Source organism: Rhea americana, unplaced genomic scaffold, assembly GCF_003343005.1.
Source record: "Rhea americana isolate MKP2758 unplaced genomic scaffold, rheAme1 scaffold_11, whole genome shotgun sequence".
Classification (NCBI taxonomy): domain Eukaryota; kingdom Metazoa; phylum Chordata; class Aves; order Rheiformes; family Rheidae; genus Rhea; species Rhea americana.
This window is the reverse complement of record NW_028185150.1, coordinates 9,843,191-9,862,539: the sequence shown is the minus strand read 5'-3', so window position 1 is coordinate 9,862,539 and position 19,349 is coordinate 9,843,191. Positions and strand designations below refer to the sequence as shown.

Below are 19,349 nucleotides of genomic sequence, written 5' to 3'. Positions count from 1 at the left end.
GTGCAGTAAACAGTAATACCCTAATCRGGAAAAGAAGGATAGAGCATTTTTTGTTGTTCTGCTATTCTCACTAGCAAACACAGCTGACAAACTGTGTCACAACTCACACCGTTTGATAAAAGTCCGTAGTTTAACAAACATGAACTGAAGTTGTTAATCCTGCTTCATACTCTTCCGTTTCTTAGAGCTTCAGAAGTTGTAGATACTAGGTTAAATGATCCTGGAGTCACTGTGCAGTTACGGCTGATAGATGGGCCTAAGGCCCATCTGAACCTCTGCACGAGACTAATGTGAAGAAAAATTGATTTCTGTCTCTGAAAGGGAGAAATCTTGGCACAAAAGGTTGCTGAACTTTATAGCTTGCTCTGCAGCTGTAGCATATTGAAGTGGAATTGAAAGTTATAATGGGCTTAGGTTTGAAAATAGACTAGAAGAGGTGTCTGAGCAAGGAAAAGTTCATGGGGGATGAGTAGAATTTTTCCACTAACATTTGGAGATGCTGACTTCCAAGAAATATGTTTTTGTAGTGATGTTGTCGATTCATTCACTTTATTATTTCCCCTAAGGCTTGATGGACAGCACTTTTATTTTCTGCTTGAATTGTGTTCCCAGTCACAAAATAATAAAATAAAAAAAAACAAAACAGCAAATATTTGCAAAGAGAGATTCCAAAGCTTGTTTTGTTTTCATTTTAAGGCTTATGAAAATAAAAACTTGTCATTTGCTAAAGGAATGTCGCGTAACTAYCCTTTGGGGGATGTTAACTCAGAGCAGTGATTCACAGTGGGCTTTGGGTCGACAATTGCCTGCAGCATGCTGTATCTGCTGTCAATTTGTTTTAAAAAAATGTACAATATTCTGAATGGTTTCATAACATTGCTTTTCTGTTAAGCCACTGCTGTAATTGCTACAGAAATGAGTGATTAATAATGGCAATTTGCTTGCAACTCCCTGAATGGGAGTGGAAATTAGCAAAATCTTTTAGGTAAGATCTGTACTATACTACTGGAGAGCTCTCCAAAGGCTGTAGGTATTCTTTTGAATTTGCAGAACTCCTACATAAATTATATGTCTAAAAACAGATTAAGAGTTCTCTTGGAATTGGGATTGCCTGCCATTTTCTTTCATGGCTTGACCTCTTTCATTAATAAAAGGCAAATACTGCATTTTCTGCTGCTTTTTCAGCCCTTACGCTCTCTCTAGCAGTGAACAAGATGAGTGTCCAGCTATGAACTAGAAGCTCTATTTGTACATGTATTGGTTTGCTCAAAGTTGCATAATTACTGCTTTTGTTGGGCATTAATCATTCATGAATAGAGACCTTTCAAGGAAAGAAAAATGTGAATCTTCTTACCACACAGGCCAAATCTTTTTAATAATCAAAGTAGCACTCTAAGAATGGCTGTGTTGTTTGTTCCCACCGAATCACCTCTTCTGAACTGTTATGCAAGTGCTGCCAGTTATGCAGTCTTAATTGAGTCACACATCTCTGTCTTTTCTCTTCTAAAAATAAGCAGTCACTATAGCATATGCTGTTCTGAGAACTAAAATAAGTGTAATTTTGTACGCTTGAGCCATTGCTTATATAATTCTCAGTCACTTCCTCTTAAATGTTTTTTGTTCAAGTGCTCCAGCAGCTCTGACTATGGAGCTTTTGGTGCATGTCACTTCACAGAGGTTCTGTCTTGTTTGTTTGGTAGGTGAGAAGTAAAATCTGAAAATAGACACCAAAATAGTGTCTTCAAAGTAGTGAAAACTTGTCTTCCTAAGGAAGTACGTTCCTTTCCCATTAGTTATCTTTCTCCTTCCCAATGATCTGTTTTATTCATCAGTTCCATTTTTTTCTTAAAAATTCCTTTCCTAATTTCTTACTTTGRTCCAATCCTACCACTTTTATCCAATAAGCAGGATTATCTGTTCAGCATGAGAAAGTTTCAGAGATGGACTCAATTTTTGTACATAAAGCACCACTCACAACCCTTCTTTCCCCTGCAGAAGCTGTTCTTTACATTGAACTGGCTTAAGTTCTTCTCTCTATCTATACAGGTCTTTTTTTCTTCCCTCATCACATTTATGTCTTTCTGGACTCTTCAGTCAATGTACCTCTTGCTTGAAAGCAGAACATAACAAATATATTTGTGTCCAAATATCTTTTAAATATGTGTTTAAAAGATAGCCAATACTGTGATCAGTTACTCATCTGCATCCATATATAATACTCTAGAATTTCAGTCCTTTTCTAGAAGATAATGCATGCTGTTTCAAAACTGCTCAATGCACTTGAATGCGTAGTTAAACTGGAAATGTCTAAGCTAGAATATAATATCTAAATTCTTTGGGCAATTTGAAAAGTCTCAGCCTATACCATCAGAAAAWTGATTTTTATAGCTTTTGCTATATCATAGTATTGCTTCAAATCATTCAGCTGGAAAGAAGTCATCTTTATTTAAAAGCTTTCTTYTATTCTCCAAGTCTAGCTGGTAAAGATAGCTAGGAATTGTTCTTATGAAAATGATTAGTGTAAGATGTTACTGATAAAGAACAGAAATCTGTTTGTAGTAAACTGATACTTGAATTCTTATTTTCTATGCAGACTGCATCCTCAGCTATTAAAGGTGCTATCCAGCTGGGAATAGGATACACGGTAGGAAACCTTACATCAAAACCAGACAGAGATGTCCTTATGCAAGACTTCTATGTAGTGGAAAGTGTCTTTCTACCCAGGTAAGGACCAGCCCATTCAATTTGTTTTCTAGAAAAATTTCATTATGAAAGTCTAAGTGGACATTTTATATAAGGATTTTTTCCCCATTCTGGCATAATTGGATTAGAATAAGGTAGTGTTCCCTGAATTTGGGCATACTTTTTTTCATTACTTAGGAAGTTTGGTTTATGTGCTGGTTTCTAATAATTTACAATCCTTAGAAATTACTGATACCACTAAAGCAAGAAGCTAAGCTGACAATGTACAAAATGTTTGAAGGTCATCAGGAGAGATGAACTTTAAAGTAAATTTGCTCAGTTGAACTCCTGATTCCTTTTGATCAGAATCAGTCTTTAAGGAGAATAAAAGGTATATCTTACATGAAATTTAGCTTTTACATGATATTCTATAGTTTATAGTAATGGAAGATACTGATATCTGATGTTCTGGTGTTAACCATAGGCTTGTACACAATTTCTGTAGTGTTTCTGTTGGGGATTAGGTAAAGATGAAATTGTTAATCAAGCACATTTGTTTTCAGATGTTGTAATCTCAAAGTTTGGTTTAAAAAAGTTGAAATTGCAACTGAGAAATTACTGCATATTCTATATCTAAGCTGTATGTTCAGAAAAATGGAGGGAGACACTATGTTTGGAGAGGTGTGTAACTGACAGATAGTTGTGTCTGCTTCTGTAGTCCTTTGGCTGGGCTACCAGCTTCTGTTGTTCTTGAAACTAAATGAAACATACTACAACTGTATTAATTGATAGCATGATTTTGGAAAAAAAAAGATCTAATCTGTCTTTTTTTGAACATGTTTGTAAAGGAACAAGTAAAATAAGAGTTTGTAGTCTGTAGCATTACATGCCATTTCTCCTGGGAAACTTATGTGCATGTTCACTTAGAAATGAAATTTCCCTGTTTGGTAATGATGTTAAAGGAGAGAGAGATCACTTCTGGCTTAGAAAGGGAGTAAGGGCAGAAGGAATCTCATGTTCATACTAACATGCAATTTATTATAAAAGCTTTAGTAGGACCTTTCTTGTCTGTTGCCCAAAACAATGCATGAGGAAAATGATACAAATTGAAGTAATGGCCAAGGCAGCAAATGATCTGACTTAATTTCTTGTATAGCTGTCTAGTAAGCAAGAGTGCATGATAAAGTGAGTCATCTAGACTGCAACAAAGAGCCTCTCTAAAGAGCACTTGCTGATAACATTTCTGTGTAACTGAAGGTTGGCTGGCCATCTGTCTCAGTCTCTTAAAAAATAACCACAACACTTCCATTTCTTTCACTAATGTACAGAAATTTCAAAGCCCTACTCTTGCCTTGATGTAAAATGCGTGTTGATCTGACTAAAATGATAGCAATCCAAAATGGAATAATTAGTTTAAATAATAATAATTTAGGATTGCACATGGTGATAGAGGCTTCTTTACTGCTGACTGAATGGCGCTGGGATGTTGAGTCTTTCACAACAGTGTTACATGGATCACTCTTGAGTTATATCTGCAGATAGTTTCATTACCTTAGGTTGGAGGTAAAAATAAAAACTCAAGGTTGCATGTCCTTTCAGGATGCAGCTGAGCTCTAAAACTATAATCCAGTTTAGGGAAAATGAGATGAACATCTTCTAGCTATTGGGTTTGGGTTTTTTTTGTTTCCCCTCTCCCCTTTTCTTCTCTTCTTGACTGCCCTGTTTGAAAGAAGTTAGTTGAACAGTTACACCAGCAGATCCGGGGGCTGACCTCCAGGTCAGAGGTGGTGAGCACCCAAGGAGCAAGTGGTGGTGACTACTTTTTGCGCAATAGCTGCAGCTGGAAGTGAACCTGACACTGCAGCAAGTGTGATGGTGAAAAGTACTCATTTAAGAAGCAAGAAAATGTCTTTCCTTAAGTCTTCGGTACACACAGTTTAGCTGCAACCCCAAGCTGGATATTACCTGAACCTCCTCTTGCTGTGGCCAGTTCAGAGCAGTCTTGCTTCTTTGCAAGCTGCCCTGCTCTACCCTACTCCCATGTTTTCCCTGCTGCTCCCTTGACCCATTCAGCTCTAAAGGGTGTGATAAGGGCAGTGAGGTGAGAAGACAGTTGTTTTGCAGAGTCATAAGCATATCTGCTGTCTTGACAGTAACATGAGCAGTGTTTTAGTGGCACTTACAAAATAGGCCTGAGCTGCTAGAAGTGCAGTGAAAGAGCAGTTTGCATTCCAGCAAGTAAAATAATTTATCTGTATCTTTTTATGGAAAAAATAACAACGGTGTTTTATAAATTTAATCAGGAACTGAAAAGAAATAGCCTCTGCCTCTCTCTCAAACTCTGAAGTAAACTTCAGTCCCATCTGCACCTCAGCTTTGGTAACCATAGCAAAATACCTTCAGCAGTGTTCAAAATTCATGAAGGAGGGAAACACTGGTAGTGGAAAAAATAGTTTAAGGCTGAACACARTTGGCCTGCTAATGGTGAGTTACTGTTGCCATTCAGGAATAACTTCTGGATTGCAAGTTAAGTATAGCCATAGTTAGTTTGTAACAGTGTTAAATTGGAATAGAGCTTAGCCCAGATTAGTTTAGATGCTTGCTTTAGAAAGTGACTTTCAGTAAAATACAGATATATTTGCACAGTGRGTGGATTTGAATTGCAAAGCTGCTTTCACTTGTACGTTCTGGCAGTGAAAGGGGTGGAAATGTGCCTTTGTTATTTTCTGTTTCACATGGCAGCATCCCCTTCTTTCTTTTCTCTTAGGACTGCCCAGAAGAGGTTCATAACGATCTGCCTTTGGGCACTAAGTGGACTGTTATGAGCGTTTGCTATAAAAGAATTCATTTAGAACTAGAGCCTAGGTAGAGTTSAAGTGGCAGCACGCAAATGTGCCCTTGTTGCACTGACCCAGTTGATCTTGATGATATCAGGCACAATGTGCCAGCCTAACATCTTGAACAATGTGAGACTGCTTGGGAAACTGCTACAAACAGTCTCTCTTCTGGCTATTAAATGCTGCTTTGAAAATCCAACAAAGGAGTTGTTTATCTGGTGTTGGTACTTTGCAGCAGTAGCAACGGCAAAGGCTGCAGGGCAGGGTGGGAAAGCTCTTCTGCATCCTGCCCAGGCTTCTTTTCCTGTCCTGTATGCTTCCAGCCAACGTGGCCGTGGCTGGAAACGAAGCTGATGCACCTGAGTTAGGCTTCACGTTGGATCGCGCTGGCTCGCACAGGCTAGCGGGAGTTGGGGGTGTGGACAGTGTGCTCAGCTCTCCCCCCAGACACATAGATGCATTTTTTACGGTGATGCCTCGCAGGCCAAACAGGAGCTATTCCGTTCTGCTAGGCTGACCTGGGCTTGTCAGCAGCATGTAACTTCAAGAATAGGGAGCATTTGGGGCAAGGTTTCCACCTCCCTCCCTTTGTGCTTTCTCAGGTGAAGGCTGCTGCCAAGCGCTGCTGCGAGTTTGACCTTTCTGCAGCAAGCTGTTAATCAGTCTTGTGCACTTCCCCTGCTAACATGATTCATATTCAAGGTCTTGACCCTGAATATTAAGGACATTTGGTGAGGTTTCTAATTAAACTTGTAAGTCTGTTAGAAGCTGTTCACCTGTGGGCACCCTGCAGCTACAATCATCTGTAAAATGAAACAGTTAGGTACAAATTGCTTTCTTCTGAAGTCTTGCTAATGAAAGATTATTCAGTGTTTTCTACTGTTTCATGTCAAAAGTTTAATATTGTCTTAAGATAGCATTTTGGGTGAAAGCCCAAATGAGTAGGCAAAACTACTGAGAAAATTATAAGCTTGAATGTATTTTAGAGCAATTTGGGTCTTAGCCTACATTTAAGACTGATGGGTACTGTTTTCCAGTACTTTTTTGAGGAATGATTTAGAAAAACACGGAAAACTGACAATTATCCTTGGAAATATCTTTGCACCAACCTGTTCTATAGGTTACTAGTATCCCTGTAATTAAAAAATAAATATACCGTACTTTGAATGCTGTGTGTGAACAATATGCAAATGTTCACACTAAAACTTATACAGTGACACAAAATAAGCATAAATAAGTTTCCAGTTGCATGGTTTTGCAAGACAGCTAAGGAGGTGGTCTGAAGCCTTAGATAAAGTGCTGCTCTTTTCTGGAGCTTCAGGTCCASAGATGTGCAGGATGGCCCAAGTTCTTGACACACTTCTTAGGGCTTGTGAGTAGAGTGACAGCTCAAGTAGGACAAACTCATTTCTGTTTGCTAAAAAAAAACAGTATTTGAAGATAAATAGTTGTGGCAACAAAAGCAAAGTCCTGCTTGTTATGGGCTATTGATCTTAACCACTTTTTTTTGTATCAAATTCTTGGAAAACCTGGGTAACCTGGATACTTGCATGGATATTTAGATGTACTTACCTATTTTTAAAATGTTCTGAGATCCCTGCATTAATGATATTTCCAGTTGTTTGTCAGATAGTCGTATTTAACAAGACCACAAGAAAATGTCTGTGTATTCAGCTGTTASACTGATACGACTGTCTTGATTTGCTCTGAAGATACTTACTATATACAATTATATTTTAAAGCTGTCATTAMATGGGACTTCTTAGCATAGCGTACAGTAACTGAAGGTGCAGAAGAATATACAATCAGAAGTGAGGATATTACTGCTGGCTTTTATAAAACAAAGTAACACCTGTTTGTACAGATAGCCATGATATCTACTTCTGTCACATGGGAAACAGTTGCTTTACTGAAATAATACATAGGAGATGAATATGCAAAAGGAGTGCCTGAACTACATCAGCAGTGGTCTGTTTATATGTTTAATGTGTATGATTTGTAGGGTTTAAACACGTTTTAATGCGTTGTAGATGGGTAGCTTTTTCCAGTAATAGCGAAACTGGTTGAATATGCTTTGTTAGTTTTTAATGTCAAGAACATCTAATTTTGGATGTTCTATTCTGATTTTTCAGAAGATTTAGAAGAGTAGGTTCCACCTGAGAGAACCRAGATATTCCCTTCTTTTGTTCTCCCTCCCCACTCTTTTTATCTTCCGTACGGGGGGGAGGTAATACACGGCTCCAAGACTGCAGCATGTCTGTTTCTTTTGTCAAAAGCAGGTTTCACCAGAGCCTGTTGACACTGCTGTGCGAGGGGTGCTTGCTCCCCCAGAGAGGCAGCCAGCCTTTCCTGCCCGTTCAGATAGGCAGGCTATCTCCCCAGCACTCCCCTGCAGCGTGAGGCCACGGAAAAGCAACGCTGCCAAGAAGCGTATCTGAGCGTCCTGTTTAGCAATACTTTTGCAAGCCACTGGGTTAGCCTTTAAAAATGTAATTATGCTAGTTCATTTTTAGCTTGATATTGCACCGCTTACACTCTAAATCATTCCTTAGTACAGGAATACAGTGCTAAGGTGCACATACTGTCATTTTAGGTGCTTTCGGTTTAAAAAAAAATTCTTTAATATTAAAAACAAACTCACATGATAAGCTTAATCTCTCTCTTCTGTACTACCTACCAGCCTTTTGTTTTTGTTTAGTCTTACAGCTAAGATTGTTAAAACACCTTGCAAACTGTTTTCTTCATAATCTTTCCACTATCATATTTTTCTGTTTTATTTTTCATACCTCATATACAGAGATGTGGTTACTGAAGGTCACAGGTGTCAAAGCTAACAGTAAAAGTCAGTTGTTTTTCTGCTAGACTCGTGCTCTAAACTGAGAGGAGATCTATKGGGTTGCTTCCCTTCTTTATAGAGTACACTTCTGTCTTATATGCCCAAAGCTTGATTTTTGCAGAATAAGCTTTTCTTCAAAAAWTGGCAGATATTTTTATTGATCAACTGCAAAGACTTAATCCTCCTCAGGAAACTCCCTTGCCTGGTTAGAAGTTGGTATCCTGAGTGCTTTGCACATATGCTTTAATCCAGCCAGGGTGAAATGAAGTTGTARAATTCCCCAGCAAAGAGTGAGTAGAGAGCAGAAAATCATTCTTCTTGGAAGTGGATAGTGTGTGAGTGGAGAACTATGTTTTATTTTTCTGAGAGAAGTTGTATGAATTTTCTTATCTTAGAATTACAATCCTTAAGTAGTGTTAATGTGTTTTCATCTCAGCCACTTTGTGAGAACACTGTGTGGCATCCTCAGCTGTTGAAAGAGATTTTGAGATAGCTCCAGGAAGAGACAGTTTTACAGCAGAGTCCCGTACARTGGAAGCTGCTCTTTCTGGGTGAGATTAAGGATATGCCCAGCTGCAAGGAATTTGAARGGTTTCCTTTACTGTAGGAAACTGCTTATACCTGGGGGCTTTTCCTGTTAAGAAAAAGARCAGCAAAACACTTAGTGACTTTTTTCCAGAGAGGTAACCAGGGAATCTTAAACTTGTGTCAAGCTTCRTTCTAACATCATAGAAGAGCTTACAATTTCGATTCTGTAAACTAATCTATTAGGCAACAAAACTGAAAATAATCAATAGAATTAATAGAAACAGCAGCGTATGATAAGAGGCTCTGCAGGCTCTTGGTAAAAAGSGACTTTTAAAAACTGAATTACAAAGATTAAGGGAACTTGTCTGTATAGTGAAATTGACTATCATAGCTGTAACAGAGTGAGCTCATCTGCTCTGAGTAYATGGGTTTGCTTTCCCTGTAGACTTCATTCCAAAATAATTGCTCTGTTTTGCAATTGTTCTCTGACAAATTTCCCCTGTCAGTGGATTAATGTCCACCTGCAGAGCTATTCAGAACAATTTATTTCACTATTAGTCAGTTTCCTTCCCACACCTTTCAGAAATGGCTTGGGCCCTTGGTGTTGTCAGAGAAAGGCTCCCACCTTTGTTTCAGCCCTAGGGAAGGTCCCACAACGGTGCACGTTCCAGTGTACRTGGGGTGTGTGATATATTCACTATCACACTTCCACGGAAGAAGCTGTTGAGTTATGACTGGAAGAGGCAGGTTTGTAAAGGTACATAGGAACCGAAGGGAGGTTGTGTGGGTTTTTGTTTGTTTTTAATAAAGCTTCGGTGATTAGTCTTCCCTGATAATGATGTGGTGCTTCAGGAAAGAATACTCTGTTTTGTTCTCATCTGTATCCTATAATGATTAAATCTTTTTACAATTACGGCGCAAGTTCCCAGTTTAGATATTTATACATTATCCTAGCTGTTGAGTTATTTGAAGAATGCAATCTAGAGATAATATGCAGTCTTTTTATTGCCTGAAAATATCCAGCTATATAAAATTTAACATCAAATAAGATGGGCAATGTTCTAAACGACAGAAAAGACGACTGTTTGAGGAAAAAACATCTTAACTATAAGGAAAAGCCTACTAGTTTGTTTTTTTTTATTATAAAATGGAAAAACAAAATACATGTGGATTTGATTTTAATATCTTAGATTTGTGATGATTTGTGCTATAAACTATRCAGAAGAGTTCGTTAGAACTAGGCAGGCTCCATTAGCTGTTAACCATATGGTTTAGCACTCAGGAAAACACCAGTAGCCTGATGTGTTTGCATATGTCTTTGGCTAGCCAAAAGTATCTTTTGGTTTATGATTTCTAGCCAAATGTTACATCATTTTCATTCTCCTTTGTTTTACTATTCAGGAGTCTAAAGTATGTGTATTTCTGGAACCTCAGAAATATTTTTCTTCGGATTCCACTATCTTACTAGCATCAATTCAGTTCTGTTGAGTTTCAACGGTATGAACTCTGTGGGTTGGATGAAATTTTGCCATCAAATTGTTACTAGTGGAAGGTGAAAAGGACAAGCATTAGCTGCTCAGGATTGTAGCTATTAAATATATTTACAGACTTAGTGTTTGTAGAAATGTTGTTTAGAGTTCATTGCTTTTTTATTTCCTAGCTTTTTTCTTTTTCATATTCTGTGCATATTTCTTGCCAAGAATAGAAGTACATATTGCATGACTGAAGAATTTAAGTCGGGTAAGGTAGAGCTGCCTTTGACCACTGTGTTCAGTCCTCTGCATTTTCACAGGCTGGGCAAATTTAGTCTTTCTACTTGTTCTTGCTTGTACTGAAATCATAGCCTAGAACTTTATTTCTATGCTCAAAAGCTTCTTTTAGTTTCCAGCATAAGTATATCCACAGGCAGTTTTTATGTATTTGTTCTTCTGCCAGCATTTTTCTGCTAGCATTTTCCTTTAGCAGTCATTTCAATGCTTATTTTACCATTGCAGCCTTAGAAACACAGTGAAAGAGTATAAATATAAAACAAGGAGAAGAACTAAAGGGGTGACATTCTTCTAGTCTCCTCCTTTAAGATGGACTATCTTTTAGACTAGTCATCCAGTTTCAGTCCATTCCTTCAGCGTGCCTGCATATCACTTTTCTGAATTCCCAGCAAACTCTGTAACCTATGTTTTTATTTAACCAGTTGAACCTGTAGGTTAGGGCTGGTTTTAACTGCAGTGGAGTAAAACACGTGATGTGGCAGGCAAACAAATGGGTAACTACGTTTAGGGTCAGCAAAGCCAGAGCAAGTTTCCAAATCTGGACTATGCTAGCAAGGAGGAGTGAGAAACCGTAACTGTAATTAGCCTGCTAAGGAGAACGATGAGGATGCAGTTTCCTAGGAAAGATGAAGGCAGTCAAAGCCTGTTGGCACTAAAAAAAAAAGGTGACTCCGTTTCCTTTCCCCTGCCCTGGGCACTCAGCGCTGCAGAGGGGGCAGAACTACCTCCAGCGTCTGACGCGGTGCCCCTGCAAACCCATTCAAGTCCTCAAACTAGCATAAAGTTGTATTTTGCCAGATTAACTTCCTAAACCTTTGCAGGAGTTTACGCGAAGTAGGAGAGTGACCCTTTCCATGCCAGTAAGCTATTATTAAGGTGTGTCGTAGTTGTGACGTTAGTTTAAACACAGCCTTTATGCAAGTGGATTTGGGTGGTGAAAATAATCATATATTTTATCCTTTCCTTGAAGGAGGGAGAAGGGAATTTGCTGGAAGTATTCTGTCTCACAGCCATTTCTGTTGCATTGATTAGTGGTGATGCCAATGTTTGTCTGAATTTCTGACTCTTGTCTCAAGAGGCTGGTGATTAGACATCTTTAAAGTAAACTGGCTGCAGGAAGAAAGTTGCTCAGTAATAACTGAGTGTGTTTTATTTTTGTTTTCAGTGAAGGAAGCAATCTCACCCCTGCTCATCATTATCCTGACTTCAGATTTAAGACGTATGCACCTCTTGCTTTCCGCTATTTCAGAGAACTTTTTGGTATCAAGCCTGATGATTACTTGGTAAGAGCTTGCGTTTTTCCTTTGAGCTACAAATAATTGAGATGTAAATACTAGTTTCATAGCAACAGAGGAAGATGCTGATGCTTGAGGAGATGGTAAATTTTGTGTTGAGTGGTTTATAACTAGTGAGCATTTTCAGTATTTGACAGAAATTTGTAATTCTTCAGCTTTGAGATGATTCCTGTAAAAATGTAGCATGCAAATTGACTAGAGGAATTTGAGTGTTGCTGCTTATTCAGGCCATTGTTTCTACAGAAGTTATAACTAGCTTTAAGCACCTGTGTGAATTTTACTGATTCAGTTTTAAGAGTGCTTTTTTATTAATTGTTCTATTTATTCCCTCCATTAAAAAGAGGTTTGCATGTAACCATTCCCCCCTACTCTTGAGAAAAGTTGGGGGACCTAGGAAAGAAGCATTTTACAAAGTATCTTGTTTGTTTTCCTTACTCAAGTCTTGTTTCTTCTCAACATACAAGTGTTTACACGAGAGTGAGATTTTTTTGCCCTTGGCACAAGAGTAGGCTTTACTTGTTGTAACCACTTTTTGCACTGCCAGAGAAAACGATCCATTATTCTATGTCTCCTGCAGTTTTGCTTTTGATAGGAAGTGTGGAAGTTAAGAGCTGAATTGTTTTCTAGGTGGCTGGTTTGTCTCCTGCCAGCCCACCCTAAAAGTCAAAGTCCCAGTACAACTTAGAAATCTGTGCTTCAAAAGCTTATTGATAACTTTTTAAGTATGTTTTTAGATATTTCTGTGTTATTAATGATAACTGAGCTTCTTTAAAGACAGAAAAATTTGAATGAGTATGAAGTAAAAACAAATTTAAACTGAAATTTTACTTAACTGATCTATGTTATTTTGGACTGTGTTATAAGCTCTTTTTCCATCTTGGACAATGAGCCTACAAGCAAAACTTAGCTGTTTTTTTCTTTATTGAACATTGGTGTCTAACTTCTGTTCTGTGATACTATGTATAGATTTTGTATTACTAGCACTCAAGGCRAAACTTTTATTTCAAAACAAATGATTCCTTTGAATTGTACATGTTAGTTGCAATGAAATGCCCTTGGGTGGCTGTTGTGTATAATGCCCTTATGTAATATGTTGGGATTTGTATTTTATTTTATGGACCCATGGAGAGAGAACTTGCGATATGTTGTCAGCCGCTGAAAAATGTGTCCTTCCTAAAGTAAAACAGTTGAGACGTGCGCTTCTGTTCCATTGTAAAACTCATTTGCAGCAATGTAAAGAAAGATTATGTACAGAGTTTGTTTACTATTGATAGAGATTGGTGTCGTTTAGCTTAAGTACAAGATGACTAATCCCTGAGGGAAATTCCCAGTAAAAGTAACTTGTTGCGGATGCTTTTTCCCTCTCCCCAGCTAAACACACTAGCATAGCCCTGCCTTTGCAAGAAAAGGGAGCTGCTCTGTCAGAATAGCTAAAGGGGGAGTAGGTGTAGGTTTAGTGGACAAGAGCCAAATGAAGCTAGGGTTCTTGGGCTGCATGCAAGACAGCACAGAGGGGCATTTTTTTTTTTTTTTTTAATTTCCAACTTCGCACACTTTAGGCAGCTGTTGAGAAGCTCCAGGAAGTATTTTTCATTATTGGTGAGACAGTAGAATGGAGCTTTCTATAAATCACTGTGTGGGTACAGTGTGTCTGGAGCCATGCATCTGGGACACTTTTCCAGTTGCAGCAGCTTCCTCTTCCCCTAGGTTAAAAGGAGGCTGAGTGCAGCTCTCTAGAAAGAGTTTCTAGAGTTGAGCAATTTTAAAACTGAGCTCARTAACTTTTCCTGTATATACAAAACTGGATTTCCTTCAATAGATAAGTAGCTTTGTGAAATAAAGTTGGAATTTCAGTGGCTTTTTTATTGTTGTTGTTGCAATTGATATATTCCTTTGTTAGGGTTATAGTTATTCTGCAAGGAAGTTAGATCCCATTTCTGTTGTTTCTGACTCTAAATGGGCATCACATTATAAGCAGAGCAGTCACAGCTGACCTGAGGGAGATGTGACCAGAGCGATCTGGTGATCAAAAAGTAGAACTAGTTTTCATTTGGAACTTTCTTTCGTATTGATTATGATGAAACTACCTAATTAAAGGTATGCTTCCAATATCATGTGAAGGGAGCCTGACTGAACAGTCCCTCTTGTTTATATAAAATCTGGATCTGCCACTGCAGATCACAGTCATGCAGTGATCATAATTRTAATTCAATATCCAGAATAATGTCCTTCTGTGTAACAATATGCCAACTGATTATTCAGCTATCTAGACTGAAAAGAAAGGGAAGGAAAGTAAAGGGAGGAAAAATCGCAGCAGGAGTGTTTGGGTTTACACTGGTTGCGATATCTGAGCAGATGTACAGCCTCACCTTTTCCARGAAGGCTGGCCATCAGTGAGTGCACTGTAGGATCGATCAGGATGACAAGASTAGATGCTTTTGGACATCTTACAGGATCAAGTAGTCACTGAAAACCKTACAGAGTACTAGCATCTAGCAGAGTACTAGCATCTTGCACAGAAACTTCTTGATCGTGAAGTGTTTGATTGTTTTGGATTTGTATTTTTAAAAAATTGTTCTATTTTGATTTGTTTAAAAAAAAAAGCCTCCACCAAAGTTAGGTGGGCTCCTCTTCAGCAGCTCTTTGTGGTAAGTTTTATTTTACAGAAATGAACTCAGCTGTAAAATGGCAAACAGTATAGATTAATAACTCTTACGCTATTTTATTGAACTTGAATGTTCAAGATAATTGGTTTCAAGTGCTTACAGCAATGAAAATTATTAATGAAGCTGTATATATTTTAGCAAGAAAACCCCTGGTGTTGTAACATAGCTGCTGATTTGCACTGAAGGCCTGTCGTGTTATAGACCACTAATGATGTTCTATCCTTTGTCTGTTGCAGCTGTAAGGTTAAATGGAAAAAGTGTCTCTTATTAAGTAGAGCTGATCTAACTTGAGAAACAGGCAGAAGAACGGACAAAATTTTTATAGCCTGCAAAAGCCTTTTAAAAATTCAAAGCATGGGAAAAACCTCAGCTGGAGCCAGTATAATAAAATGTGTTAAGGCACTGATTTGAGTCCATAGGAAACATACTTCATTAGTTCAAGTGCTCTCAAAAGTACATATTCATTCTGTTTTTCTTATATCAATTTTCTTTGCTAGCACCACCCTCTGAAATCACTGGCAAGACTTCAATTAAAGTTAATAAAAGCCACTTTCAGCAAATAAAAGCATTTTTTTCGTGTGGAATTGCTCAATTCATCTCCAACACTGACCCAATAATCCAGATATTTGTTACGTGTCTTCATTCTGTTGCAAGAAGACAAGAGACATACTGCTCTACTAAAAATAATTCCCTGGTGCTTATGCTATTCACAAGTCAGGTCTCGTGTAGTTTTTTTCTTTCAAAGAATCRATTTTTAGTGTATTGGATTGTACACTAAGTTTGCAATTCTGGAAAAGATGTTGATAYTAAAAAGAGGAAAAGAGCTTATGAACAAAGTTTTATATTAGTATGTGTTAATCAAGCTCTTGTGTTTAACAGAAACAGACTTCCATGTTGTTGGACTTCATGCATCTCCTCTCTATTTAGTTYGAATGGAACTTGAAGTGTGAATTAATGAAGGCTTAATAAATGTACATAAGTGTACTTAGGTGTGAGGGACCTAGTTCTACCAGAAAAGAGTACTAAGTGTTGTCTTTTTCCTCCTAAACATGGTGATAGATTTTGTTGTCTGCCTGTGGAAGACAGAGCCTGTCTAAGTATGCGTGATTCTTCAAAACCCTTCTAGATGTATGTGTATATGTATATATTTACTGATGCTTTCTTTCTATTTTAAGCCAGCAAGTCATTAGAAACTACATTAGAATTATACCAAGGTGGTTAYGGCAAGGGTTTCAAGCCCGATTGCACAGAAGAGGGCTTGCGTGCTTGTGTGCAGTTGGAAGTCTGCCCTCCCAGTGCCTTTGTCTAAGGTGTTTCTCTAGTACCCGTTTCACAATCGGCTGTGAAATTTGCAAGAAAACTGTGAAATTTGCAAGAAAATTGTCGGTGTGAGGCTTGCGGCGGAGGCACGTGCAACGCCGGCTGTGCGGCCGCGGGCCCTTTCCAGGGCGGCCGCTCGCTTCTCTCCGGGGACAGCTCTGCAGAGGGGCAGAGCGCGGCCGTGACTCGGCAGGGCAGCGGCCAAGTTCCCGTGACCCGCTTGGCTCCGAGGGAGCTGCTGCGGTGGAAGCCGCGGTGATGCGGCGCCCCGATTCCCCCGTGCACCACGTGCACCTGCAATTCTTTGCGTTACGCTTCCCTTTCGAAAAAGGTTTGCGTTGGCTGTGAATTCCCCTTCTTCTCTCTCTTCCAGTATTCAATCTGCAGTGAGCCTTTAATCGAATTATCCAATCCAGGTGCCAGTGGGTCCCTCTTTTTTGTAACTAGTGATGAYGAGTTCATCATCAAAACAGTTCAGCACAAAGAGGCTGAGTTTCTTCAGAAGCTCTTACCAGGTTATTATATGGTAAGTAACCGAAGATTTTTTTTTTTCAGATTCCTAAATCGTAACCTGTATTTTTCATGTTTCATATCTCACTTTTGAACATTTGCCTTCCTTTGTTGTCTTCTAGTCTTTCAGTGACCTCATCCATATTTTTCATATTTTTGACAGTTCTTAATGTTCGTGCAGCTTGGTAAGCTCACACCCATCAAAATGAATATAGATCAAGCATAAAATTTAAGATAACCATTTTTCTTTTAGCATTCAAGATGAAGCTGAATATCGTCTTCTGACTTGACACCAAACTTTATTTCTATTACATTAATAATGAAAAAAAATAAAAATTCTAATTCAACTTTTTTTTCCATTTTGTGTTTGTCTACCCTTTTGCATTTCACTCAGAGTGGACAAAGAAACTAGACCGGTCAGTTTCATTTTTGTTTCTGACTACTTCTAATCTCCATTTCTCATATATTAAAACAGATATATATATAGAGATGCTTTGTCCTTTCAACTTGTTCAAAAAATATTTTTAATTAGAGCTTTTTGAGGACTAATGCTGAGTTGGTTGTATTGCTTTTGTGTGTATCAGTCATCAGAAAAGAGGGGTAAGACCATCAATCCATAGGAAATAGAACTAAATTGTCTTTTTCGACAAAAGCCACTTAACAAAAGCCACTTGAGCAGAGACCATCTAAGTGGTATACAGGACTTTGGAGTATTAGACCTATTACTATTGGCCTGACTTCCTACTGTGCTCTCTTAAGTTGAAACTGGAAAAGATACTTGTATTAAAAATAAGGAGTATTGCCACTATTATACTAATGAAACTTGGATTCAATGTTTATTTAAAGAGATTTCATGCACTGACAGAATCAAAAAGAATAATAGGGGCAGGTACTGTTTTTTTAATTGTTCTTTGTAGTCATGATAATCAACTCAGTGTAGGTTTTAGTTGACTGTTATTCCAAATAAACGTAAGGCCAGTTTGCTTTGAACATTATTCTTGTCACTACTATACACAAAGGTTTACAAAATGTAAAGTGCAATCACTGTGATTGTTTCTTGTGAAAGTACGTACATCCTATAGTTGTATGTTGTGACTTAGTAGTCATGCAAGACTTAAAATAGGTTTTCCCCTTCTTGCTTTTCTGTGCCAGAAGCAGAATGTCTGTGTTCAAAATGAGGATTTTTGCTCTCAACTCTGTCTTCTCCTAGTTATTTCTCCTTTCTTTTTCCTGTTTTCTTTTTTCTTTTTTTTTTTTTCCCTATTGTGGAATTTGGAATATTTCATAGCTTTCTTTTCTGATGGTCAGTGTGATTCTGGTATGACCTCAGACTCATGTGGAGACAACCTGGTCATTTGGCCGTAACCCTCACAGTGAAATGCCTCATGGAGGCACAGGGTCTGTTTTTTAGAAGCCAAGCCAAGGCAATGAGAATTACATTTGACCTAAGCCACTTCCAGCAAGTGAAAGGAGAGGGGTGTTTGAATCTTAATAAGCAAACTAATTATTCAGGATGTTTCTAGCCTGTGTAAGTTCCTGGCAAAAAGATAGTGCAAACCTTTGGTGTACAATATTCAGATATTCAATAGTATTTGTCAGAACAATGCAAGATACTCAGCAGAGTATGATCGTGACAGGAGCTTAAAGTACATGTAGAACGACACTCCATGCCTAAAAGCAATATATGATAGTAGCAGCATCCTGTTGCTTTTTCTGCTGGACTTCCGTTTACGCTTCATGCTGCAGAGACAGCCCGAGTTTTGTGACCCTCTGGGATTCGCACTTGCTCTATGGCAGTTTTCTCACTTCCTCAATTTCTCTTCAGTATAGTCACTTCCCAATGGTTATGCCAGCTTTCTGAAACACACACCAACAAAGAAAAACAATTGGTCAAATAAACTATGTAGAATAAGAAAACGTGAGCTATATTCTTGCTCTTAATTCCCTTTTGCATACAAATCCCTTTTGCAAGCATGGAAGTTTATTTTGAATAGGCATATTTAATAATACCTGTTTTGTTCTAGAATCTGAACCAGAATCCAAGGACTCTCCTACCCAAATTTTATGGACTGTACTGCGTTCAGTCAGGAGGCATTAATATTAGAATTGTTGTAATGAACAATGTTTTGCCACGGGCCTTGAGAATGCATTTCACGTATGACTTGAAAGGCTCCACATACAAACGGAGGGCATCAAGAAAAGAGAGGGAGAAGTCCAACCCTACGTTCAAAGACTTGGATTTCTTGCAAGACATGCATGAAGCGTTGTATTTTGACTCTGAAACTCACAGCGCACTGATGAAAACACTACAGCGGGATTGTCGAGTGAGTAAAACTTAATGACTGCTTAGACTGCTGTATTCACACCTGTTCCTGATTTACTTCAGCAGAACAGGGAGCTGGACATGGCTCTGTGTATTCTTTAACCTCTGAATCCTTTTCATGCAATTTAATTATGAAAAAGTACAGATGTCAAAGCGCTGATGAAGGTGATAGCTTAGTTAAGCTGCTGAGATGTCAGATCCATCTGTGGAAATAAAGGTTCATCTAGGAAAGTAGTTTAGTAGAGGGGTGGTTTTTATTTTTGTTTTCCCTTAGTTTCGAAGACTTTCATCAAATTTTTCTGAGGCATAGCAAATAGGCCTGTTGTTCTTGCATATGGTAAAGTGCCTGTACATCTGCAGGCTAAGTGTTGCTCTGGTAAGTCCAGCTCTTTGTAAGTTAGCAGGGGCTGGTAAGCGGTATGGGTGGGGGCCCTGTGGCAGCAGGCACAAGCTTAGTTCTGGAGCAAAGTCGTTTCTTCCTAAGCTGAAAGACGAAGTACTTGATTTGCATGTAAACTTCTCAAGGGAAGAGAGAACGGCTGCCGTTGTTCTTTGAGAAGACATTGGCAGATGAAACCAGTGC

The 19,349-nt window shown here is 38.4% G+C and overlaps 1 protein-coding gene across 1 annotated transcript in view; it reads left to right on the top strand.

Annotated features, from left to right (window-relative positions):
• The window catches only part of PIP5K1B (phosphatidylinositol-4-phosphate 5-kinase type 1 beta), a 105,038-nt gene that overhangs the window by 47,808 nt on the left and 37,881 nt on the right, over positions 1–19,349 (top strand). The window contains exons 4-7 of the mRNA XM_085312532.1: positions 2,594–2,724; positions 11,818–11,935; positions 16,307–16,459; positions 18,468–18,767. Of these exons, the coding sequence (XP_085168658.1) occupies positions 2,594–2,724; positions 11,818–11,935; positions 16,307–16,459; positions 18,468–18,767 (702 nt within the window). The remainder of the gene's footprint in view (positions 1–2,593; positions 2,725–11,817; positions 11,936–16,306; positions 16,460–18,467; positions 18,768–19,349) is intronic.